Raw genomic sequence first — 25690 nt, 5'->3', positions numbered from 1 at the left:
TCATACGGGTATTACTTTGGTCTTCGAAAAACCAATGTTCAAGATTTGCAATAAAAAAAACAGTGACATGAACAGTTTGACAGTTACTTTATTTTGGTCCTTAATTTTCGTTGGCCGTCGGCTGTCTTTCTTTTCACTTCATTTACAAACGTGTGTTTTGAAAGCAAAATAAAACAGAAACTTTATTTTTGCTAACGTGTTACATAATGGTAGACGAGAATTTACTTCAAGAATATTCAGAATCCATAAGAAGACTCAAAAGGCAATGTTTAGAGGCCGGTATGAGCGATGACGAGTTTCGTAAACTTTACTTTGAATCCTTGAAATCTTTAGACGCTAGAGACACTCCAGAGGCGCAATCTCGTTTACGATTCAGGGTAAAATATCTGGTATTAGTCATAGGAGTGTTAGTTTTGCTCTTAGCGGCTTTTAACAGCAAATACATGTACAGCACAATGATGTGCAGTGTGCAAGAATACATTTATCCTGGCTTAAGACTTTTGCGACGGATCTCTATACCTTTGATATCTTTATTCCCTTCGTTGACTGGTGAGTATGTTTCCATAGGTTTCATTGATAATAAGGCTTTTAGATAAATTCCTAAACATAATTTTGTGTTTTCAGATTTCTACCATGAAACATGTCTAATACAAAATCCATTCTTTACCGTGGTGGATATGGATTGTTGGCCGTGCAGTAGTGTGACTAGTGTTAGAGAAGTCTATGATCCAAAGCCTGTGAATCAACAAAATGGAGCACCATTTATTTATGAGGTAAATCAAGTTGAAAAATAAAACTAAACTTGTTCTTGACAATCATTTTCACAGTCACTACGTTTTAATAAAATTCTCAACAAAATGTATCAACCTAGGTTTTTTTATAGAAGTGCCCCTGGGGGCCTACTGCCGTTCTCTGTCTCACATTCGACGGAAACAATTGAGAGAGAATGGGAGTAGACTCAATGTTTCATATATAATATCAATTCAATATTAGCCTTTTACGAGGTTTGAAACTGTAGTGATACCAACATTTTGTACCAAATATATTGTACTAATATTATTTTATAAAAAAAATTTTGGGATTCTGCATGTTCAGATGACAAAATCCATGATTGAGAATCTTTTAGCTCCTTCAAGTTGTCTCAAACTATGATTTCAAACAAATATTGTAAATGTGCACCTACAAAATAATGTCTATTTTCAAACAGTTTACTACTAGAGTTTCTTCCCTATTCTTCTCAGGGGAATCTGCCTTAAGAATGAGCAGTTGTTTAATCAATGTGATCATTCCAAGCGTAATTTGCTTGCCCATAAAATGAGGTGTTACAAAAAATTTGAATCAAGATTGCCTGACAGGTACAACTGGAATCTCACACCAAACTTTTAAATTTTACATTTATTTAGGAATCAATTAACGAGTGTTATTTTTTCTTAATTTGAAATTTTGCCTCATGTGTCATTAAATAAACAAATTAAAATTCTTGTATAATATACTACATATTGCATAATAATAACATTAGGTTAATATCTTTACATTATATATAAAAATGTTCCTACATGGTTTTGCTTAGTTTCAACTCTCCCATTTCAGACTGATCAACAATTAATAACATTAGATAAGTTACAGAGTATTTATGTAAGAAATAAAGACTACTTTGATAAGGAATCTCCCAGCATTTTAGTAAACAATAAATATTACATTAATCCACAAGATATGTTTCTGTCAGAACAAATGAAGGATGAGAAAAACTTCTATATTTGGTAAATAAATAAAAATATTTTTGTAAAAATTACCTTTTGAACTTCTTAATTTCCATTATGCTTACTTTTCAGGAAATTTAACAACATGAATACTGCTAGATTATTACGTCAAGTAATTCCAAGGCCAAAAGTTGTTCCAAAGTTTGGTCAGAGCACTGAAAGGTTTATTATTGTTGATTCTAGTCAACAGTCCTTCCAAGTACCTGATACTGAGTGTAGTTATTCCTTTCTGCTCTCTCTGAGTGGTAGTAGAACAGTGGATTTGTTACCAGCAGAGGAATGTAAAAATCAATGCAAGACATTGAAAGTAGAATTGAAGGAAACTTTTTTATGTAAGTATCTTAAACCAGGAAATCTCTTACATTTAAATTTTCTATCTTTAATCATCTACTTAAAGAAGTGCCCATGGCTATTACCGTTTTTCTTTTGAACGTCCAAGGTTATTCTTTGGCAGAAGTAGTCCTTAGGATCACCCTTGTAATGAAGTATTAAATCTTACAAATCAGGGCCAGATTCAAAGTTTGGAACATTAGCATTTTTTTTAAATATTTCATTTAGTGTGCTCCCTCGGACATAGTGCGCACGTAGGCTTTTGCTTAGTGGTAACTCTAATAATTCCAATCCTGCTCATAATGTTAAATGTCTATACTAACCTATGGCCAATTTTTTATAGAGTATTTTTATTTCAGTATGGTACAACTGGTGGTACTGGAGACCTGTGATACAAACATCTGCAGGCAACACAACTTTTATTGCACACATTGGTTCCTATTGTTAGAAAACATGAAATAAGTACAAATTAGAGTAAATGGAATGTACAATACACCAATTTATTAACGAAAAATAAAAATCATTCTAAATAAATTAACTAAAAACAACAACAAACTGTTCAATCAAACTTTTCCCTTAGTTTTTTCTTCATTAATACTGGTACAAGAGATAAGAGTGCGAAAATAGTGAGGATTGTGACAGATGTCCATGACCATGCATCACTTGTTGATGCTAGTGTGTGCAATGTTTGGCCAGCTTGGATTGCTACGAAAGATGGAGGTGCTACACCTGGAAAAGAGAAATTCAGAATTGGCATAATGCAACTACTTGCATACCACTTAAATGTAGTGTTGAGAACTTAGGTTGAGATTTTTAAAATGAACTTTGTTTTGGGACTAAGCAAAAATGGCAAGCTAAGCAAATTTTTCATATTTACTAAACAAACTATGTATGTTTAAGCAAGAAACTAATTTACACTTAGAATATTCTTCATAATTTCTTGCTTAAAGTTTATTTTCTAACCACGAAAAACTTTCTGAGGTCGTCACTTTTGCTTATTCGAAGTTAGTCTGTTTTATAAATTTCAACCTAAGTGGGTTCTTCTATTAATGACATGGATTACAATCTTCTAATGATTGCGGAATCTTTATAAGTAAGAATATTTTACTCATTGACCTAGGTCAATGATTGTACTACAAAACTAATGCCACATCTCACCTATAAAAGTTCCAAGAGCAAAGGGTATCAAAGGCACACCAATCACAGGCGCAGACATGTTAATAAACCAGTTTGGTAAAAAGGGTGTCACCCTCAAGAAAATAATGTAGTTAAGCAGATTATTCTCATGCTTTTTCACTGCTTTCGACCACTTTTCTGCTCTCTCAGGGAAGAATCTTTTTACCAACTTTTTCCCAACGAGATTTGAGAGGAAAAAACACAAACTAGCACCAAGTGCCGAACAGCAGCAGACTAGGAGCAGTGCTAGATAGAATGGGAATAAAAACCCTGAAAGAATACTTAAGAAAATAGAGCCAGGTATTGCAAATGTTTGCAAACTGAATTATGAGTTACAGATTATTATAGATAGTCACAAAGTATTTTATTAGTTATTAAATATATAGGATTGTTGTCCTACAAACATACATCAATCATTATTAGATCAATTTTAAACATCACAGTGCAGCACCAACTCTGCATCATTTTCAAAGAGTTGATGGCTAAATTACTTGCATATTGTTTTATGACATCTGCGACAAGACAGCACATAATTTACTATACTGACATATATTTGCATATTGTATGTCATTTTGTAAGTGAAAAGGATACAAGATATAAACTAAGAAGACTGCAAATAATACTTGATAGAAATATTTGTCCTTATATCTGTCTAAGACCTGACCTAATTGCTTAGCATCTTCTAGGTCCCATGGAAGCTTGATATGCTGTTTCTCATGCCTAAAAAAAATAAAAAAAATGTAATACCAATTTGTTATTAATAGAGTTAGCAATACTGCACTCCTTATCATAACAAATCTAATGAACATTTTTTATGAAATTGTTATCAACATATTATCTGGAATCAGCGAAACGAGATCTAAAACTCCCTTTGTGCAGTTTTTTTATATCTTACTTAGTGTCAGTTTTATTGTTAAGAAAAATCAGTGTAATTGAAATTTTTCTAAGAAACTAAGTGCCAATTTCTCAAACAAAATGCATTAGTAATGAATGATGTGACTAATGGTCAGAAAAAGGTATTCCACATATATAGATACCTGTATAGATATAGCTACAAGGAGCGACATAGAGTTGCTAAAACCACCAAATATTAATTCATTACTATTTCGAATTCTGGTTTTCCAGAAATGGTTTTACTGCATCGTCGAAGTTGGATTTTAAAGTAATTCTAAAGGTGCCATCTAAAAATGCAGTAGATAACTGACTGTTTACCAAAACAGCCAGTGGTACATACAATAACTCTAGAGAATAATGTAGACTTCAAATCTGTACGTGCCACAACATGCAAAAAAACAAAAAGAAAATTTAAGCAATAACAGGGGGCATAAATGGAATATAAACAAAAAAATTATTCCAATTAATATTTAGTAAAGAAAAATAAACATTATGAGTTATGCCCAGATAGATTCCTTCGTATTTTAGATTTAAAAACATGGAACAAATCGATGAACACATCTATTGTTTGATCAAGCGCGTTAAAGCTTCTTGACTATCTAGCGATAGCGGAGTGATATTTAAGGTTGGTCCTAGACGGCGGCGGATGGAGTAGTTCGACCGAGTGACAGGGCACCTGGCTTGGAACGCAGATTTTAAATAATTGGCAAACAGGAGGGCAATCTATTCAGTTTCACAAGATTTTATACATGAAAACCAGGTCTAACATAAGTCTGTGGTCAGTTAAACTCTCCATTTTGTAACACCCTAGTTTATCCAAATAGGTTGGGAGTCCATTACGCTTTCTACATGCCTTACCTATGTATGGCTATTTATCTTCATAAATAGAATAAAGATAGGAGTTTTTTCATGTGGAGATCCAGAACAAGTTATTAATTAATAATAGGTGGTTTTAATAACTTTATGTTGCTTCTTGTAGCTATATCTATACAATATGTATATTACTATATAAGTGGAACACCTTTTTCTGACCATTGGTTATGACAAAAAAGGGCAGAATAGAAATATGTACTTACTCCGCTATATCTGGAAATTGTTTATAAAGGAGTCCTAAGGCTATCAGTGAACAAATAAAAATAATAAATACTAAAATTAAGGCTCTAGAGGTAGATATATCACTTGTGTCTCTGTCAAAGTTTTTAAAACTATCAGATTTTGTGTCCACATCTGAAATATAAAAATAACCATATCACTACTAGCCTATTGGAAATCTGTAACAACTATTATAGAAATTCTTAGTATGTAATTAAAGCTGGAAAATAAGATGGGATCAAGGGAATACAACAAGGAAGTTTTGGAAGTACTTGGAATAGGATAGAATAATCCAATACAGTCCGCTCTCCAATTTCGTATTCTCGGCTTGGTGACAGGAAAGTAAGGATCTAAGGTCGTAGTGGAGACAGAGGGATCTTGAATGTAACCTGTGTTCTTCCGCTGCCCATGGTGCATTCCTCTACGTTCACTAATATTCATGTTCAGCGTCTGGAGGAAGTCACAACTTTCAGAAAGAAATACTTTACGAAATACAAAAATAAATAAGCTCTCGTGTTTCTGTTACACGATTTTAAATATATAAATTTCAAATCGTTTTCTTTTAAAATAAAGCTAGAGCACAAAAATGACAAAAATCAAATCGTATGACAATGACAAAAAAGAAATTTCATGTGTTTGACATGCATGTCAACATAGTCTAAGGTGTATACTTATTTGTCCTAGTCAGTAGCCCACTACCCAGAAAAATAAATCTATCTCATATATGAGAAATAAGTGTTTCTCGTTCTGGCAAACGAAATGTACTTGCAAAAACGGTTTACACAAAACGAAAGCGATCGTACGATGTATCGTACCGTCTCGTTCTATCCAAACGAAAATCAAGAAGTATCTCAAATACACTTTGTTAATTGAATTTGTACATTTTATTTCACATTGTACGTACAATTGTTTTACATCATCAAAGGAAAAATCTGCAAATAAAACTTTTCATAAACCCTCCGAGAACAATTAATTCCTGAGTTGGATAGAGTTAATTAAACCGTTCAGGCATATATAACGGAACGTCATGTCCCGCCTTCACAAGCGCGGCAAAAGTTTGAAAAGGGTATACAATACATAGAACTGGCATAAACTTGCATAATCAATAATCAATTAAATAAAAACGGAGAATCAGGCGATATTATATAATTTAAACAGAAGCGTTTCTTAGTACACTAGTTAATTTAAAAAAATAATGAACAGGTACTAAGAAGCCGCACCGCCCGCGTCTTCGCCCCGAACTCCGCCTTCGTCCGCCCACCGCTAACGCGCCGCCGGTCAAGTCAGATAGTCCCACTCCCCAGACCGGGTTCAACCGCATCCGAGACGCACTAATTTGATGTACAACTGTGCTTACGCTTCACCAAAACACTTCCACCAAAATAAAACTTCTGAGAATATCTCAATAGTGTTAGATTTTATTTTGTAAATTGATTTAAAATTAGTGAAACATTACATAAAGTGTACGTGGAACAAACAAGTGAAACTTGTGAAAGTGAACTTTCTATTAAAGAGCGTTACTGCGATGAGGTCCTTCGTGAGCACTTACACCATACATGAATCCAAGTAAAAAGGTAAGATTATTTTTTTCTCTACTTTATTTACCCATGCTTTAGGAAAAATGCAAAGTTCTTACATATAAGTAATGTACAGAAAATCGAACATTGATAAATGGTCAAATTCCCGAACAAACATTAACAAAAAACAAAACTTTGACTTTACATTACAGAGTTATTAAAAGTTTCTCGTCGTTGTAGAATTTTAAGACCAATGTTATTTAAATATAATAACGCAGATTTAAAAAACGTAAGAAAAGTTACTTTTTTCAAATTTTTATACTTACTGCCTGTTAAAAAATATCTTAGTTCGCCGTTGTTAAAAAACTTCCTTCTTTTTAGGAATGTCGTGCATTTTTGGAACCAATTATAATATAATATGTAAACTATTATCTCGATGCATCCGTAGAACAAAGACCTATGTGAAAGACTGCTTATTCTCAGGACATTGTACATTTCGTTCGCTGTTCTTAGCTGTGGATCGACCGTTGATCGATTTTATATTTCCCAAACGAAATAATACATAAAATTCTGAAAACACCTACAGCTAGGCATTATTTTGAATAACGAGGTTACGTATTTATCTTCTTTTCGTTGTATAATCACATCGGACTCTGTTCTTTGGATGAGTCGATCGACTGATAAACAAAATGTTACCTGTCTCACTGCGCTTGTTCTTTTTCAGAGATAGATCGAAGATTCGAGACTATAATTTATTTACATTATGCACTCTTCCAGTTCGTGTGCTTATTGTTGTTTATCACCCTACGTATTGTTACCACAGGTAATGGTAGGTGAGATACCAAAGCTGTGTTTGCTGGTTGCAACACTGGCTGTAGGCTCGGCGGCAGGGGCGTGCGAGCGCGGGCGCACCTGGTGGGACCGGGAGCGAGGAGTCTGTGTCAACTGCACGCGATGCGAGCCCTTGCGCCTGGCCGTCAAAGTGCCCTGCGAACTCCACAGGGACACCATCTGCCAACCTCTCCATGAAATAAACATCTTCGACATCTCTACCACAGACAATGAACCTAGTGACAAGTTTAGTGAAATCGAATACTACGAAGATTACACGAACTACTACGGTGAAGTGAGTGAGGACGAAAGTGAGAAGTGGAACTTGCAGACGACGACATTGTCCCTAGCGATATGCGGTTGTGTTTTGTTCTTTGTGGTGGTGCTGTACTCGATGTTTCATCATTCAAAGCAATGGAAGGTGCTGAAGCAGGCTTTGAAAACTGGTACGTTGTTATAATAATTCTACAGCTTCTGTGGCCGAACGATTACCACGCTGGTCTGCCACGCAGAGGTCCCGGGTTCGATTCCCGGGCCGGGAGAAATATTTGTATGGCCTACATTTATTTCTCTCGTGAGTTTGGGTGTAATTTGTGGTTGTCTATATCCATGGCACCCGCGACATAGCGTATCCCTACTGCGGGGTATGAGTGTGTGCGCAAAAAAAAAAATTATGTGCCTGCTAATGTGAAGGGTCATTTTATTTATAGCTAATGGACATATTGGACTGTTAATACAATGGTGTATTAACTCGAAAAGAGTATTTTTTTCAGAATCGATGAAAAACTAATTGCGCACTTCCCGTGAAAGATTATTTATGTAGGTTAAACTTTATTACAGACATCTACACTAATTTTCGATATAAATATATTTAAAAAAAAGGGATAAAACAATTTTTGCTCTGAACTAGCTCACAAAAAGTTTCTCTCATTTTGAGTTGAGTAGATATCTTTTAATTGTTTCGTCATTGGAAGTATTGTAATTCTTCCAATGACGATTCAAATTTTCATTCAGCAATAATAGCATAATCTTGATTGTGACATATTTTGAGTTACAATACTATTGTAATAGCTGTCCGATATATACTGTGAGAGCGTCCCCGTAGTTATAGCGTAGTGAGAGGTACTGCTTAATGATAAACGAGGAATATATTCATAATTAAAGATTTACTGTGAGCGTTCAGTTTGAAGATTTGTCCAGAACTCTCCCGATGTTCATTTGACAACCACCTTCTTATTTTTATACAGTTCCAAATACAAAATAATAATTAATAATCTATACAGCCGGCTACAACACCTACTTACCATACTGAGCTATAGAACGGGCTGTGTTGGGTATTTTTCTATGATTCAGGAACACAGACTCGCAGAAAAAAGATTTTTTTATCGATATAGGCAAGGTGTTAGCAAGCGGAAAGTGGGCAGGCCATTATATGCCGTAAACAAGACACAGATGAGTTGGAATGGTGCTGGAGTGGAGACCGACCGAGAGACAGAGAAGGGCACAGAAGCGTGTAAGCAGGCAACCAATGCAATGGACATATGACCTTGTCAAAGTGGCCGGTGAAAATGGGATGAGGAAGGCACAATACCAGCGTGCATTGGAAGAGACCTACTTATATACAGCATTGGTTGTATAGAGGTTCAACGCTATACGGTCTTCTAAACTACAAATTACATATTTGTAATAGAAAACAAACAAAACAAATATACCTATCCATTTCCCTCCCTTTCGTGACTAACAGACGTAATAATAAATTTGGCTTTTTTTTAATGCATTATATTTTCGACTTTGAACTTAGCATGTTGAGCCGTTCCTCGTGTCAATTTTGTCTATCAATGTGTTATATTCATACCGATAGCATTCTAGAACAGAGGCCTGTCTCAAAAATACTCGATACGTCAAAAAAGGGTTAAAAGAAATTAAGGCGTACACGTAAACTCGACGAATCCCCTACCGACCCTGTGTATGTGATTATTTTGACCTATAAAAATCACGGTATCTTATTAACAATAAAAAGTAGCAGTTTTTGAATACATCTGTGTAATAAGTAAAAAAATCGCCTATTTCCATTTGAAAATTAACGATAGTATATGAGAAGTACTAACCACGATTCTGGCGAACGTTCGTGTTTTTGTTCATTACGACAAAAATATCAGTTACGGTAGAGGGGCGATCTTTAATAAACAAATAACCCACTGGACTCCATAAACAGCATTATTCAAACATTGATACACGTCTCAACAAAAAATTCGAGTATCAGTGTCCTTCGTCGTTGGCGATTTATTTATTCAGGACGGCGATCAACTCACGCGACCTCCATGCTCTATATTTATTATCCAAAGTTACGACGTTACGAGAATTTTAAATACTCGAGTATGTAATAAAGATTTTTAAAAATATTTCCAAAGACACGTACAATAATTGCCACTTCAAAACTTGCTTTTAAATACGCTAATTTTATCGCTATGAATAGCGTCAGCATCATCAACAGCCTAGCGTAGTCCACTACTGGATATATCCAGGCGTTTCCCAATGCGCGCCATTTCGCCCGGTCCTCAGGTCGTTGCATCCATCTGCTACCGCCCTTCGCAAATCATCACTCCATCTGGCCAGAGGGCGTCCTACGTTTGCTCTGTTTGTCTCCACTCAAGAACTCGCTTCCCCCATCGGTTATCGGTTCTTCGACAGATATGGCAAGCCCACTGCCACTTCAGCTTGCTTTTTCTACCAAGCATGTCGACGACCTTAGTTCTCTGTCGGATAACCTCGTTCCGTACCTTGTCCTTCAAAGAAACTCCGAGCATTGGATTTCTTCTCTTTCTTCAACTGGATTGGACACTAACCGTATCGTGAGTGTCCACGTCTCAACTCCGTATGTCATAAGTATGAATATACGCAACTATAATTGTATATATTGGTGATTATGTCAGCATCTTTCTTAAGAAGATTCGTTACTTTCGTATTTACCTATAAGTTTTCCAAATTTTCCATAGATTTACTGTTTACACCATGTATGTACCTATGGTTTATACACATATTCACATAACTATAGAGTTAGTAATGATGATCTATCGAGTGAGATATCTCAGTGCCTTACTAAATATAAATTTTTTAACAAAAACGACGACGATATACGTAATGCAGACTATGTTTTTGATACGGAAACTAATGAAAGCTTTCAACACTAGTCACATTGAAGGTGTAAAATAAATGGGAACTTCATTATAAAACAAAACAAAAAACAAGCTAATTAATTAAATAATTATATCCGAAGTTATACTTGAATATCACCCAGTATGAGCAAAAAGAAAGCATATGTATAGTGAGATGAATATAAAACAGAGCCGATGTAAAAACATAACTTCGCGGCCTTAAGCCCGACTTAGCGGCGGCGCTGTCGGCGGCGAGAGACCACGTAAACAATGGCTGGTTTGTTTTAACATGTGCGCTACTAATTTTGACTGGTAGCGGACCGCACGCGCAACAAAACCAACAATAGTTAACGGTTATTTCGTTGCATTCGCCTTTTCCCAAACTAGAACCATTCATCCGTGCCTTTCCATACGTTACCTATATTCTGTTGCTGTATAAGTACTTATGTAGAATTCGGTTCATCACCTTTGAAATTTTAAGATAATAATTCCTTTGAAAAACGAATCTACAAGTGAGTTGTCTCGAACTAAAGTCATGCCAAAAAAAATTATTAGAAATTTTTAGTTAGTACTTTCTCCATTCTGACAACATGGTCCTGTTGCAGATGTTCAAGACTTGTCAGCGAAGCTAAAACTCATGGAGGCGGGCGAGACCCCGGCAGAGCCAGTGGTGCCCGCAGACCACCACATCTACTGCAACATTCACGTCGGTAAGGATTCAATGTTTTAGTCTCCATTATAATCTTCCAGCGCAGTTATAAATTTAGATTGTTAATCTAAATTCTTCGCCAATTAAAACTGCTTCTGTACCTACACATACACTGCCTTTAAAACAGATAATTTCTTATAATCGCCATGCTTAGCAGACGGATTGTTAATCGCGGCGTAACTGTAATCTTACACAGGAAATTAATGCTGCATAAACCGTTATCTCTTTACGAGATACAGAGAGTTAAAGAGTGGACGTCTGCCATACCATATACACCAATTCAAGGAATTGTAAAGCAAGACATTTCATTTTATAAATCGACTACCGGAGCACTTTCGCGAGACTTTTGCAGGTAGGTATACCGGATGAAATAACAATTTTTTTAAAGATATTACTTCACGTCTGTATACTGTTTACGTGTTCGTAATTTACTATTGGATGAAAGTGAGATCAACTTTTATAACCCAGATGCAAAATATTTGTATCTTTCAACAACAAGATTCATAACGCTGCACGTGTTTCAAGCAGGAAACAAGCTTCCTATTAGGAGTACATTGAAGATTAATGTAAACGTAAAAAGAGTACTTAGGCACCTACCAAAATACTGTAACAATATCTTTGGATAAGTTTGTCCACTAAGCTATGTGCATACGAATGGTGCACCGCGTGCCTAACCTTCACGAAAGCCGTCCAAAAAAGGAATGTTTACACAACCATAACTCATATTGACGTTTCGGGCGTGCGAGACTCGATCCCGAGGATCTTCGCTGGCATGACGCCAGTGGAGTTTAAAATACTGTCTCGCGTGGGACGTTGCGCCGTCTGTGTCTGGCACTGAGTGGCCAAGAAACACCTTTGGCGCCCGCCCGCTTCTTATTTTGAATCTTTGTCAGATAAGTAGTACGTGTTACATTTGCATGATTTACGTATTTATATAAAAAAAAACACAAAAACAGTCTCGTCGTTAAATGTTATGTTGTTATTTTAAATATCTCAGTACAGAGTACTAAAAAAACCGACCTCAAAAGTACGTGGAATTACATATAATTACCAAGTTTTATTGAAATCGGTTCCCGGAACGTGCGCAAACCCGGATTCATCCCCTAGTTTGCCACTATACGGGATTTGACACAGGAGATAATAAAAATTAGGTCTCACTACTCAAAGTATATTGACAGAGAAAAACGCCTTGAATTGGAGAATAACAAAATCATCAACTATTAAAATAATTGCTCCTTATAATAAAATTTAGGCGCTATTTATAAAAATTAATCTTCATGCGTGAACAGCCACCCTTAGAGGAGGATGATTTTCTTCAAAATTAAATGGGACCACTATGGAGATACCCTCTTTCCAACAAAAAAAGAATCATGAAAATCGGTTCACAAATACCGGAGTTATCGCGTAACACACATACAAAAAAAATACAGTCGAATTGAGAACCTCCTATTTATGAAGTCGGTTAAAAAGCACGCCGTCGAAAGTTCGTGAAATTACATTTATTTGCCAACTTTTATTGCAATGGGTTACCTACCGTCTTTCCAACAAAAAAGAACCATCAAAAACAGGTTATCGCGTAACATACAAATAAAAAAATGCAGTCGAATTGGGAACCTCCTCCTTTTTTGAAGACGGTTAAAAATTTTACTTTCTTGTGGTCTTACAAAACACTGTTCAATTCGTTATAAACTTAAAACTTCCCAGGTGTTCCATGGACACCGTTATCAATCCTTATGCATGAGTTAATCAAGAAAGTGTTACACAGATGGGCCGCTCGTTCGCAATGTAAGCGCAGCATGCCATCACGCGTGCGCTATGCGATAGCGATTAAATTTTAATAGTCTGTCAAAACTACAATTGATTCCCTAGATGGTCGTGGCTGGGCGTTAATACAATGTCGCAATGTGTAGCCTCACAGGTGAAGCACCTTACTTTCGCATTCCACACCTACCTGTATACCTACTAATATGCAATACATTAACAACAAAACACAAAACTTATTTAGATGCGGTTACTTTCATATAATTATTATAATAAGAATAATGATATGTAATTTTAGTAGCAAGCTCCTTGTGAAAGAGTTCGTCCAGGTTAGTACTGCCAACTTACCTATTTCTGCCGCCAAGCAGTAATGTCAGCATTACTGTGCTCTGGTTTTAAAGGGTAAGGGTGCTGGTGAAATTACAGGTGCGTGGGACTTGTTGACTTATGTCTCAGGGTGACGGGGGCAGTGGTAGCGCCTCTCAAGCTCTGAGTGGCACTGTAACTGTTATGGACAGGGGTGTAGCGTGCCATCACGCACACGACTTGTTCGTCCAGTCACTTGATGTTATAAAAAAAGAAGCTTTATTTATCTACATTGAAATAACAACAATTTAGCCTTATATAATATATACAATGTGTTGAGTCACGTACTGTACAAACTTTAAGGGGGTGTTCAGTATTGAATATTATGTGGAAAACACTAGTCCATGTGGGGTCAAAACTCAACTCCCTAGGAATGGCAGCCATTTAGATTTTTTTATACTTAGTTTTCTAGATGAATGTTCTAAAATTATCATATTACGAGAAGTAAAAGCAGTACGAACGTATTTTTTCGAAAAGCTATGATTAGCGGCTATTGAATAAAATATCTGTGAGGTATGTAAGAAAGTGGGAAATATTCTAAAAAAATAATCAAAATATTAATACAAAGATCGAACACTCAGAAAAAATTTGTTCGATCCGGCCGGATTCGAACCGACGGCTTCTAGCTTACCGTGCCAGAAGCTATACCAACTAAGCAACGGAACGAACCAGCGGACCTCACGAATTTTTCTATGTGCTTGCGTTGTGTCTTTTTGTATTTGGTTTTTCAACGACTTTTTAGTCGTAGCGCCATCTATGAGAAATCTATGAGAGATTTATCACCCAGTTAGCACCTTTACAGCTACCAGTCCTGGCGAGAGATGTCGCTATTCGCTGTATTTTAAATTTTTATTGAATTGATATTCAATTATTTTTTGTGAAATTACCCCACTAGTTTGTTATAATTATTAATACAAAGATTGAATACTCAGAAAAATACCTTCGATCCGGCCGTATTCGAACCGACGTCTTCTAGCTTACCGTGCCAGCCGGATAGAAGGAATTTTTTCTAATGTTGAGTGTGTGCGTTACATTAACTGCCACCGTGGTCGAACGATTATCATGCAGAAATGCCACTCAGAGGTCCCAGGTTCGATTCCCGGGCCGGGAGAAATATTTGTATGGCCTACATTTATTTCTCTTGTGAGTTTGGGTGTAATTTGTGGTTGTCTATGTATGTGTCCATGGCACCCGCGACTCAGGGTTTCCCTAGTGCAGGGCTATGTTGAGTGTGTGCGTTAATATTATTACTAGTTTAATGTTGCCGCCATTTTCTTTTTTTTAAGTAAGCGGTACAGGTAGGTATTTTTAATTCTCGCAACTATAAAAAACTGAGCAGTTGGCTGTATGAGATTTTCTTTTGCCTATTTACTAGATTTAAAAGTTTAGAGAAGTGGACTGTAATGAATTTTCATACATACTCGATGTCGCACGGTCCTTAAATGACAATCCGTGTTCGTTTTTTGAAAGTAATGCAAACATTTACGAGCATGTTTGAGAAAAATAAACAAACAATAGATATTAAACAACAGCTATTATTAAAATAATAATAACAATATTATGATAAAAAAGGAACAACACCAGATTGATACATAGGTACGGTCAGGTAGTCGACCCTGGCACCGTCTCCTAGGCACGTGGTTTCATTAGGGTGTCATTTGCAGGCGCATCAGGCCTCGCTTCCGCTCCACAGGGCTTCACTTGCGCCGCCCGGGAAGCCTCTCACTTCCTGTTCACACTAATTTTCGAGTAAAAAATATCTCTATCTATTAATTAATTCGGTTATTAATCTTGTTATTACCTGACAACTTAATGTTAATGGAGCCAAAAGGTCTGAAAATTACGTAATATATTTAAAACAAACACCGTATTTATAAAAACCATATTAATAATATGTTAAGTTTATGAGTTGCAAGCAACGCCTTTTGCCTTTTGTAAAAAAACCGATAAGAATCGACTCAAAATAAATGCACATGTCGAACAAGGCTTGAGCATTGAACTCTATTGGAAACTTATTATTCTGAAAGTGCACGCACGCCGTGGGATAAGGGATCGGCGGTGGTCTCTGGTTCTGTAAAGGTAGCTCATTTCGGTGTACTGTCACGTTTCCATCTCCCAAGGGACTGCGATATCATTATATTTCTCGCTACTTATTTGCATCTACTGTTTACGAATAAGTATAGATTTATGCATGAGATTTTTATCCTTATGTACCAAGTTTATTCGCATAAACTGGTACCTATTCGATAGAGTTAGGAGTCATTTGAAATGTGGTGCCAGCGGCGAATGGAAAAATTAAAATGAATTGAGAAGATATCAAATTAAGAAATTTTGAAAATAGAGAAGATACAAATCTTTTAAATGCAATGGAGAACAGAAGGGGGAAAATGTTTATACATTAGTTACGTAATGACGACTAAGGTATAGTACTTCCATGGGCGAACTCTTCCACAAGGAACTCTACTGCTATCTACCTATTATCTAACCATACCATAGATATTTACCTTTTACACTATGTAATGTAAAGTCTGTAGACATCGTGTAGTACGAAAATGTGCAATGGAGACAAACTTTTACGACTACTGTTGTTATGTGAAACCAAATAAGAAACAAAAGACAATCTAGTCACGTTGCGTCGTGATACTCGTGATCACGGCGTAACCAATGATTCTTACAACCTTACTATAAAAGGGTCGTCTTCTTGACGAGAGATCATCAACAGTCGGTTGACATACTCGACTAATTGTGAGTTGTACAATACAACAACGGAGGATAGAATTGTTTATTCGTTGAATACATCACACAAAGTAACTTGAAATTCCTGTAATATTCATCAAGTTAATCTACCATGCTTATGGCGTTTGTACAAGTACATTAAATTCTGCTATATATGTTTCCAATGTTTACCTACAAAATTGCTTAAATGAACGGGTCCTTATTATTCATACAAAAATCGAACAAACACAAAGAAAAATTCCTTCGACCCGTCTGGACTCAAACCAGCGACTGTTGCCACAACGTGGCTACCGCTCTACCAACTGAGATACGGGTCGAGCTAGCTGATTTTAAGAATTTGTTTACGCGTTTGTTGCGAATCTTTGTATTATTAATCCCCAACCACAAACCAACCAATCGTAGGGGCTTTGAGTCCATTTAGGGGAATTATTATAACCCAATAATAACCTATGTTCATTAATCAATTCATTTCAAATTAATTAATTATAAATAAACGTTAGGTTTGTATTAAAAGTCCATTCTTGTAAATCAAATAAACATTAATTAAATAAAAACAATGATTGAAAAAGCATTCTGTCTTCAAATTTAAACATGGCGCCAGTTGAAATTAAACAGGCGCCATTTTTTAAATTAAGCAGATTAGGCACTAAGCAGATTGTTAAACAATATTACGCACATGCAAACAGCTTCTTTTAAAAAATGTAGGGCTCTACGTGCTGATTGACAAAAAAGATTAATGTATTGTGCTCTGGGCTTCCGGAGAGAAGCGTCCGTCACTGAGTTTTTAAAATAATTCCGTATGTACACATTGTGACGATTTCGGTGGCCTAAAGGTTTACATTGTGGGCGGTGGATGCGGAGGTCCCGGGTTCGATTGCGAGTAGGACCAATTTGGGAATGAACCTTTTGAAATTGGTTTGGTTTGCGTTTCTGAGAAGTCCTCAGAGTGAATTCCGTTGTTTTGGTACTCACAGTACAGGGAGCTCCATAGCAATTGGTGTGGTTGTGTGGCACATATTATTATTACATACAAGCCAATATTCAACTTTGCTTATAATTTTGTTGTGTAAATAAAGGAATAAAAAAATATCAATCAAAGTTTATCTACAGTACATAGGTACTAAAGTTCAGATTCGCCTAAAGGAACTTAGAACCTGGTAACTGGGGGTCTACTCCCGTTCTCCGTCCGAAATCAATTCGAAACAATTATGCTATGGCCACACAGAGGCGACGGGCGTGCAGTGGGCCCAAATTGATAATTCTTGGACATAGGAATAACTTGTGGAGTATCGAGCTAATTTTATAAAAAAAAATTGTACATAGGTATAACTTGTGGAGTATCGAGCTAATTTTATAAAAAAAATTTGCTCGGTACTCCACAAGTTATCCCTATGTCCAAAAATTATCAATTATTATTTAATCATGAGACCAATTTTAGGAATACAGAGCTGATTTTTTTCATATGATAAATAATAACATTCCCGATAACTTTTATTCTTACGTAATTTCTTGAAAAGCTGATTGTTTCAGAGAAAAAAAATTGTAGTTTTTTTTGTTTGGAGAAATAAACATTTTATTTTTCATCTCGAAATGTAGGAAAATGTAATGTGTGTGGTTTATTTACAATATAGGTCCAATCATTCTCTGTCAAGAAAAAAATTATCCATCTTCAGGCACTTGCGGCGTTACGAGTAAAAAGGTGCAAACATTTTAGATTTGTTATTTATTTTTTAACACAATACACTAGTTTCTACTTAACTTTCATATTCTTGTTATAACACTCTCTAAATTACACTAAAATTAATTTTTCTTTAGTCGAAGCTCATGTATTTTGTTAAAAAAGTACATAAAAGAGTTAGCAATTTTGCCGCACCTTTACTTACAAAGCCGCAAGTACATGCAGACGGATTATTTTTTTCTACACAGAAAATAATTGGAACTATACTATAGTAATCCATGCACATTACATTTTTGTATATTTTGAGATAATAAATAAAATGTTTATTTCTCCATACAAAAAAACTAATTATTTTTTTCTCTGAATTTGAACTTTTCAAGAAATTATTTGAGAATAAAAGTTGTCAGAAATGTTATTATCTATCATACTAAAAAAAATAGCTTTTAGTTTTTCCTATGTCCAACAATTATCAATTATTATTTAAACTTAGGGAACAATTTTAGGAACACAGAGCTGATTTTTTTCATATGACATTCCTGATAACTTTATTCGTATGTAATTTCTTGAAAAGCTGATTGTTTCACAGAAAAAAAATTAGCTCGATACTCCACGAGTTATTCCTATGTCCAAGAATTATCATTTATGTTATCAATTATCATTTTTATTTGAGCCCACTGTGCGGCGGAACCGTTCGTAGCGCGGGAATTTTTGTAATGTCCGAGTTCATATGAATGAACCCTGCTATACTGAAACGCACGGCGGTACCTAAAGTGCACTTTACATTCTCGTCGAGACATCCCGGCCTCGGGTCTCGCCGAGGCAGGACGAGACAGAGAGTGGCTCTCCACATTCTCGCCCGCACAGTTGTCCGTTCTGTAGTACAAGATGGACGAGTTAGATACGTCTGTTGCTGCAGCATTTTTGTGCTATATAGCTTATGACAATATTTTATTAATTCAAGAAAAAAAACTTGTTGAAATAGACGCAGATGATGGATGACATCAATACATCGCAACACTGCGGTTACTGCCGGCGAACTGCCGTGACAGGAATGTGGAGGAAAGGGCCTTGCGCAAACATAAAACTACACGAGAGCCCTTTGATTAGGGTCCGAAATACCGACACGAAGTGGAAACCACACGAACATAGGCGAGACTTAACGAATATGGTCACTATCCTGTGGTATTTGCCTGTTCTCGTGAAGTTTTGGCAAGAATGTGGAGCGGGCTTAATACTCGACCAAATTAAAAGATGCATGATGCGAATGAAGCTTCATACTTGACATGTGTCTTGATTTGGTGGAGTAGGTACCTATTACTTATTTGACTGTATTGTTCGGGACAGATATCAGATGGAGAACGGGATAAGACCCCCAGATTTGGTCATGTAAAGCTAATGTGTATAAGAACGTTAGGTGGTATAGACCTCAATGTACTTATCTCAATCCGATTAGGGATGTCCAAAAAAGGCCACGTTAAAAGCACCAACAAAAATAAAATGGGCTTGTACTTGTCTACTTATCTGACTCTTACAAACTAACGTGAAAAGTAGTTAAATTTAATAATGTGGTTGTAATTGATAAAAAAGTGCAAAATGGGATTTGCGTACTCTTACACTGCACTATGGGTAAGAGTTTGATAGGACTAGGTTTATCGGTTGCACTAATCACCGCCGTACCTTTCTGGTAACGTGATTTTTTGTCTCCGTATGCATGGATCTTTGCTCATCAAGAGCTGAGAAGAGTCTACTTGTGGCACGGATATACTTCGGTTAGAGTGGTGGTAAAGGCATATGCCTTAGGTCTGTTAAACTTTCAAAAATGCTAGACTCTTGGAAAAGGTGTCAGTTGATTTAGAACGAGCCATAACGACAGAAATTAAATTCAGAAGTACACTATTCTAAAAAAATGGTCGGAGACTACGCGCGTACTCTTGCAACACGTCGAGTTGCGTACCCTTGCACACTTCAGCCATTTCAGAACAAAACTGCTACTAACCCCATATGTTGCAAGTGACCAGAATCGTTTGCAGTTTGATCTCTAGACGAGTTTTTTGGCGATTGGATACAAAGTCAGTTTTAAAAAAATATGCTTGGTTTAGTAACAACTTCAAAATACCAAAAATTTTTATGCAAATACATAAACAATTTCAGACGTAGTTTCTTGGTTTTCAATAATTTTTGAATATTTTTCCGCACAACAATCTCCACTTCCTAGCACTACAAAATGATACTGAACTTAGTTGCGTATTGTATATAACTTCTCGGCAATGTACATTGCGTACTCTGATCGGATGCGTCGTCTTCGACCAGGCTGCCCTATTCATGTAACTGAGAACATTCACCTCACCGTGTTATTGACTTAGTACGACAAACGCTCATTAGAACTATCATTGTTCATTTATATTTATATAGTCCATTATTATGGAGCATTTGTATAGGCAAAGTGAAGCTCTAGCACTGGGCATAAATGGCATCAGAATGCTGAGTAGAGCTTTAAGAGTAAACCCATGTCAAATCTGGGCAGAGATGAAACAGAGAATGTAGGTTCTCACGCGAGGCGGACACAAAGTCAGTGCTTTTTTATGACACAAAGTGACGGGACGAACAAGTCTTACGTCTGGTGTTACTGTTAAGCGCCATGCCTGTCCACAGCAGTTGCAGTGCCACTCAGAGCATTGATTTAAAGCAAAGACACACTGTCACTGCGCCCGTTACCCTATAACGTAAGTTAACAAGTTTCATATGCCTGCAATTTCTTCAGCACGCAAGGTAGTAGTAGTATGTCCCTGGATGAATTCTTTTACAAGGAAGGACTTACTCCTTACCCCATGATGGGCGTATGAAGCTCGGTACCGGGAATTAAAACAATAAAAACTAGGGAAATCTTTCACTTCCTTAACGCTGTTGGCAATGACTCCGAGTTGTAATTAACGATGTTCAATTAATGGTCGCAGAGGTGAAGCGTTGCATTGGTCCTGAATGCAGATGCCCCAATAATAATAATAGGTAAAGTGAATAAAAATCTATCTATCACCTTTAAGGCTGTAGTCCACAATGCGGGCCCAATATTCGGGTACTCCGTCGCATAGGGTCGATCATTATGTTTTTCTTCGCCCGTGACAATCAGAAATCCAATCCGGCCGGGATGCGTGCCAAGGCATAATCCTTATTAGTGTGTTGCAGTTGATCTAAATGGAAAACACATTTCAACATTCCGTGAATAAATTCTCGTTTCAAAGCTACAAACAAATGCATTCATTGTAATGAATGACCATTCTCGTTTCCTACTTAGCTAATTAACAAGACACGTGCGCTGAAAGTAATCCCACCCGTGCTGAGAAGATAACTAAGTAACTTGTACGTTAAAGTGCAGCAAACATTCTACGAAGTTCAAAGCTAACACTGGTAATGAAGAAAATAGGAAACAACCAATTGTTATATCGGTTTTAAATTCACGAGATTCCATCAGCTTCAATTGGAAAGGTACATAAAAAATCCCTCGTCTAATTATGAACGGATGTCGGTAAAATCGTGCGTCAATCCGGCCCCATTTCTCTGCCAGGAAATGGCCCAAAAGCTTCCTCCCGGAGATGTTTGTGCAGTCAATAATAGAATCTATCGAAGTATATCAACCACTCAATTTAAGGTTTAGCTCATACGTAGGTGTACGTATACGTAAATGTAATCCTGGCGCACATCGATATATTCAGAGATAGTTCAACTACGAAACATTTTCTGATAGTTGGTTCTTTTTGGCATATTTTTAACAGTTCTTTTGAAACACACAACAAAGTATTGAAAACTACTTAATTACTCTGTTTGGTACCGGTACCCAGCTACGTAGCCCCGCACATAATTTTAAAGTAGGTACGTAAAAAATTGAATAGGTACCTATGATTCCAATTTTAAAATAATTGGAACGTAAGCTTCAATATTTGGCAAGTCCTTTGCATTATGTTTTTTATTAGGCACGTTTGCAATAAAAATTAAAAAGTTATCTATGCATCTACTTATTCATATCGTTGTGTCAACACGAATTTAAGGGATCATTGTTCATTATATTTCAAACAACATGCCTAAATTGACTATCCCCATTACCATACCCACGTGAAAAACAATAACAAAACTTAAGAAACAGATATTTGACGATTTTGCGATCGTGTATAGAATAGAAAATTTACGATCGCAAGTGAATTTCCTTTCGGGTGTGCGGAAGTAGCCACTCGCCTGTTATGGGCACCTTCTTAGCATGCGAGAACCACCTCGTAATGTCAATAACATTGGTACCCGCGTAGACTTATGATCTCTGAAATTTTTACATCATAATTTACTATCAGAATCATAAATTACTATCAAAATAAATACCACAAATCGGTTTTTTTTATATAAAGTATAAGTGCGCATTTGGCCTCCATCCTCCGGTTATTGTTGGACTAATGTTCACTACCTAATTCCCGTGGCACTTTTTGTTACATAAGTACTCTTTTTTTTTTATTAAAAACTAACTGCGAATTTGACTTCCATCTCACCTCACATGCACACCTAAATAATGCCTATTCACTCTCGCCTTGAAAAGGTCCAAGTTGTAACGTTCAGGGAACAAGTCTGCAGGCAAGGAATTCCACTCCATAGCCGCTCGCCATATAAATGTGGAAGCGAAGCGCTTCATGCGAATTCTTGGAATATCCACAACTTAGGGGTGGAACCGATAATGGCGAGCCTTCCTCTTTCCCCCGATGATGGAAAGGGGAAGGCGGATTAATTCGTGCACTTCTCTCGCACACTCTCCGTGATATATCCTGTAGAATACCGATAAGCAGGCAACTTTACGACGGTGTTCAAGGCTTTGCAGCTTCGCCTCTACTAATTCCGAGTCACCTATAATGCTTGTCAATTGAATCCAAGGTGGCCAGTTGATATGTAGCAGAGCCATCGCAAAGGTGGCAAGAGTACTCCAAACACGACCGAAGTTGTGCTTGATACAGTTGAAGCAACTGTCCCGGTGTGAACTAACACCTCGCCCTGAAAGGATACTTCAAGTATATTATCGTGTAACTATTAAATAATATTGCGCGATTAAAAAATCGAATACTTAAATAACAAAAATGGTCACGGAAATTAGATAGTGAACACTAGTCGGAGAATGACCGAAATCTACACGAATGAAACAACAACAATCATCATTATAAAGAGGATTATTTCGAAGAAACTGTTTAGAAAGCTCTTTAGAGTGCTAGTCGTGTTCTTTGACACTGTGTAAGTAAAATTATTTCGTTCCTACCAACATTTTTAACAAGTAGGTAGTTACACGTCGTACCTAGCGACCAATCTAGACAAACAGGAGGAAGTCAAGTAGGTGGGGGTAATAAAATGCGACGGTCATTGTGCGGACACAACAATACTAGTGCACGCCTATTATCTATCATTACGGTGGTTTGTGGTGTGCCTATTATAATACAAATTGCATTTTAAGTCGACATGAATTACTAAATGCGTTATTAAAGGACTATTGTACACTTAATAAGTTTCTGTTGACTCTACACACGTATAAAGCCAACAAGTTGTTTTGAAGCTAATTAAAATAACTACACTAATTAACCGTAAGAAAGACAGCGGGCAAAAAGTCTATGTTTTGTGTCGTGCAGAGTTGTAAATTATGAGCTTTATTCTGCCCTTGTCGTGTAGTGCGTGGATAACGTGGCCATACGTACCGCTTTGAGCGGGACAATCCCGTTTTTAAGTTTCGGCTGTCCCAAAATACTTAAAAATGTCCCGTTTTGACAAAACAGGACACACAAAACAGGTCATTAAATAAAAATTGCACAAGCACGCAAAAAATATATGAAGCCAGCCCACCAGATTAGTTCATGTTTTTTTAATTTTTGAGCATTACACATTTTTAGTTCTCGAGACAAAACTAGTTATTTAAGCTCTGTAACCTTTTTGTTGTGTGTGTCATTATGAGGGTGTGACGTAATCATTGGAACAAAACCCTCTACAATAAAGATTTAAAAAAATATATTATTTTAAAATTGTTTAATCATTAAAACGTTTCGTAGCTATAATAAACATTGTGATTTATTTTTAAAACAATAATAAGGTGACAGGCGTCCCGCTCTGAGGGAAAAAAAATAATGGTCACGTTTATCGTTATGCATGGAGCATAAATTATTTACGTTTACACGCACATTTAAATTGTTTCGATACGACAAACGGCTACAAATATGTGTTGTTGGATCGTATTTTTATTTGTTTCAGGGTAAACTTTGCAAATTATGTTTACGTTGGAGTTACGTGGAAGCGAACGTATCAGACGTTTTCTGTACACGCTTCACGGAGCTTGCCAACTATAGATTTATTTACAAACAAAATTTGAAATAGAAATTTCCTTGAAGAAACTGTAGACCAGCCAGAATATTCTAAATTTATTTGAAGTGCGAGATGTAATCTAGGTATATTTTCAACGAAAATATCCATAACTGCAGTAATACACTTGTTTGTTTTTTGGGATTTAACGTTTTCACTTTATTTCACTGGTTACGGCTTTCATTTTTGCACAATAAGCATTAATTTATGTTGTCTACGAACTGAGAACCATGAAATGGATGCCCGTATAGGTATTACGCTAATTTGGTTGCCACAACATATACGCAGATTTGATTCGGGCACTAAATTACCCAAATGGAAACCCATTATCTAAGGCTAGTTACGCGTAATTAATAACGCACACACTCAACATAGCCCCGCACTAGGGAAACCCTGTGTCGCGGGTGCCATGGACACACACATAGACAACCACAAATTACACCCAAACTCACGAGAGAAATAAATGTAAGCCATGCAAACATTTCTCCCGGCCCGGGAATCGAACCTGGGACCTCAGCGTGGCAGTCCGGCATGGTAACCGTTCCGCCACGGAGGTAGTTAATTGCACTATTCCCGACGATATGGGACCTAGGAGAAGGACATAGGTTATGTCCATACATTTTTTTTTTTTTTTTTTTTTTAGATTTACTTTTGTGACCATGTCACAAAAGTAAATCTTGAAGGCTCGAAAATAGGGGATGAAAGTTTGTATGGAGAACTAACACTGAAAATTATTATAGTACAGTAGGCTACCCGAAGTATTTATTCTCCACAGACGAAATCCCGTGCAGCAGCTAATATTATTATGAAACGAAATGACAATATTCATTTCCTTTTTATTTCCGCACGTTTTATGGCAGTTAAACACGAATAGTATCGGCAGCTGGGGACGTTTGAAATTCCTTGCGCGCGCGCACACGCCGTAAATTCAAATATGGTCGCTACATACCGCAATTAGCATGAGCTCCTTTATGAGATCGGATTTTTTTATTCTTCGTTTGATCGTTACTACTTAGTTGTTGCAAACTGAAATGGCAAGCATCTTTACCATTCTTGTACCCGTTATTTTTTTGTTTCAGGTCCAGCTTCGAACAAAAAAGGCCTGGGCAACGTCTACACGCAAGAAATCCACTCTACTTGATTATTACCACCGAATAAGATTGTACAAATAAATATAATTTTTAAAATGCTTATGAACCTCGCACATCAAGAGATTATAAAATATTTTTTTAAATATACAAAGTAAACTGAGGCGCTTTGTTGCTTACTTTATTCCTGTCTCGTTCTGTCATGCATTAAGGATATACGTACGTAGCATG

The 25690-nt window shown here is 36.6% G+C and overlaps 3 protein-coding genes across 4 annotated transcripts; 2 read left to right on the top strand and 1 right to left on the bottom strand.

Moving 5' to 3' along the window:
- Positions 1-115: 115 nt before the first annotated feature.
- Positions 116-2645, top strand: LOC113235248. The gene is made up of 5 exons (XM_026470884.1): positions 116-549; positions 625-773; positions 1591-1760; positions 1833-2092; positions 2450-2645. Exons 1-5 carry the CDS (start codon positions 207-209, stop codon positions 2536-2538), a joined length of 1011 nt encoding a protein of 336 aa, XP_026326669.1. The 5' UTR covers positions 116-206; the 3' UTR covers positions 2539-2645.
- LOC113235249 (transmembrane protein 41 homolog) lies at positions 2554-23725 on the bottom strand. Of its 2 annotated transcripts, XM_026470885.1 has the most exons (6): positions 23717-23725; positions 5525-5702; positions 5237-5387; positions 3858-3986; positions 3249-3586; positions 2555-2819 (listed from the first exon to the last, which is right to left on the bottom strand). In XM_026470885.1, the coding sequence occupies exons 2-6, from the start codon at positions 5691-5693 to the stop codon at positions 2650-2652; spliced, it is 957 nt and encodes a 318-aa protein (XP_026326670.1). In that variant the 5' UTR covers positions 5694-5702; positions 23717-23725; the 3' UTR covers positions 2555-2649. The 2 variants fall into 2 exon arrangements, with proteins under 2 accessions (XP_026326671.1, XP_026326670.1); XM_026470886.1 differs by lacking the exon at positions 23717-23725 and having other exon boundaries at positions 2554-2819; positions 5642-5757.
- On the top strand, positions 6491-25572 carry LOC113235250 (tumor necrosis factor receptor superfamily member wengen). Its single transcript, XM_026470887.1, has 4 exons — positions 6491-6826; positions 7593-8046; positions 11361-11465; positions 25451-25572. Exons 1-4 carry the CDS (start codon positions 6809-6811, stop codon positions 25510-25512), a joined length of 639 nt encoding a protein of 212 aa, XP_026326672.1. The 5' UTR covers positions 6491-6808; the 3' UTR covers positions 25513-25572.
- The last annotated feature ends 118 nt before the right edge of the window (positions 25573-25690 follow it).

The sequence above is a fragment of the Hyposmocoma kahamanoa genome, unplaced genomic scaffold, assembly GCF_003589595.1.
Source record: "Hyposmocoma kahamanoa isolate Upper Pololo Valley unplaced genomic scaffold, ASM358959v1 87, whole genome shotgun sequence".
In the NCBI taxonomy this organism is placed as follows: domain Eukaryota; kingdom Metazoa; phylum Arthropoda; class Insecta; order Lepidoptera; family Cosmopterigidae; genus Hyposmocoma; species Hyposmocoma kahamanoa.
This window is presented reverse-complemented; position numbering and strand designations above follow the sequence as displayed.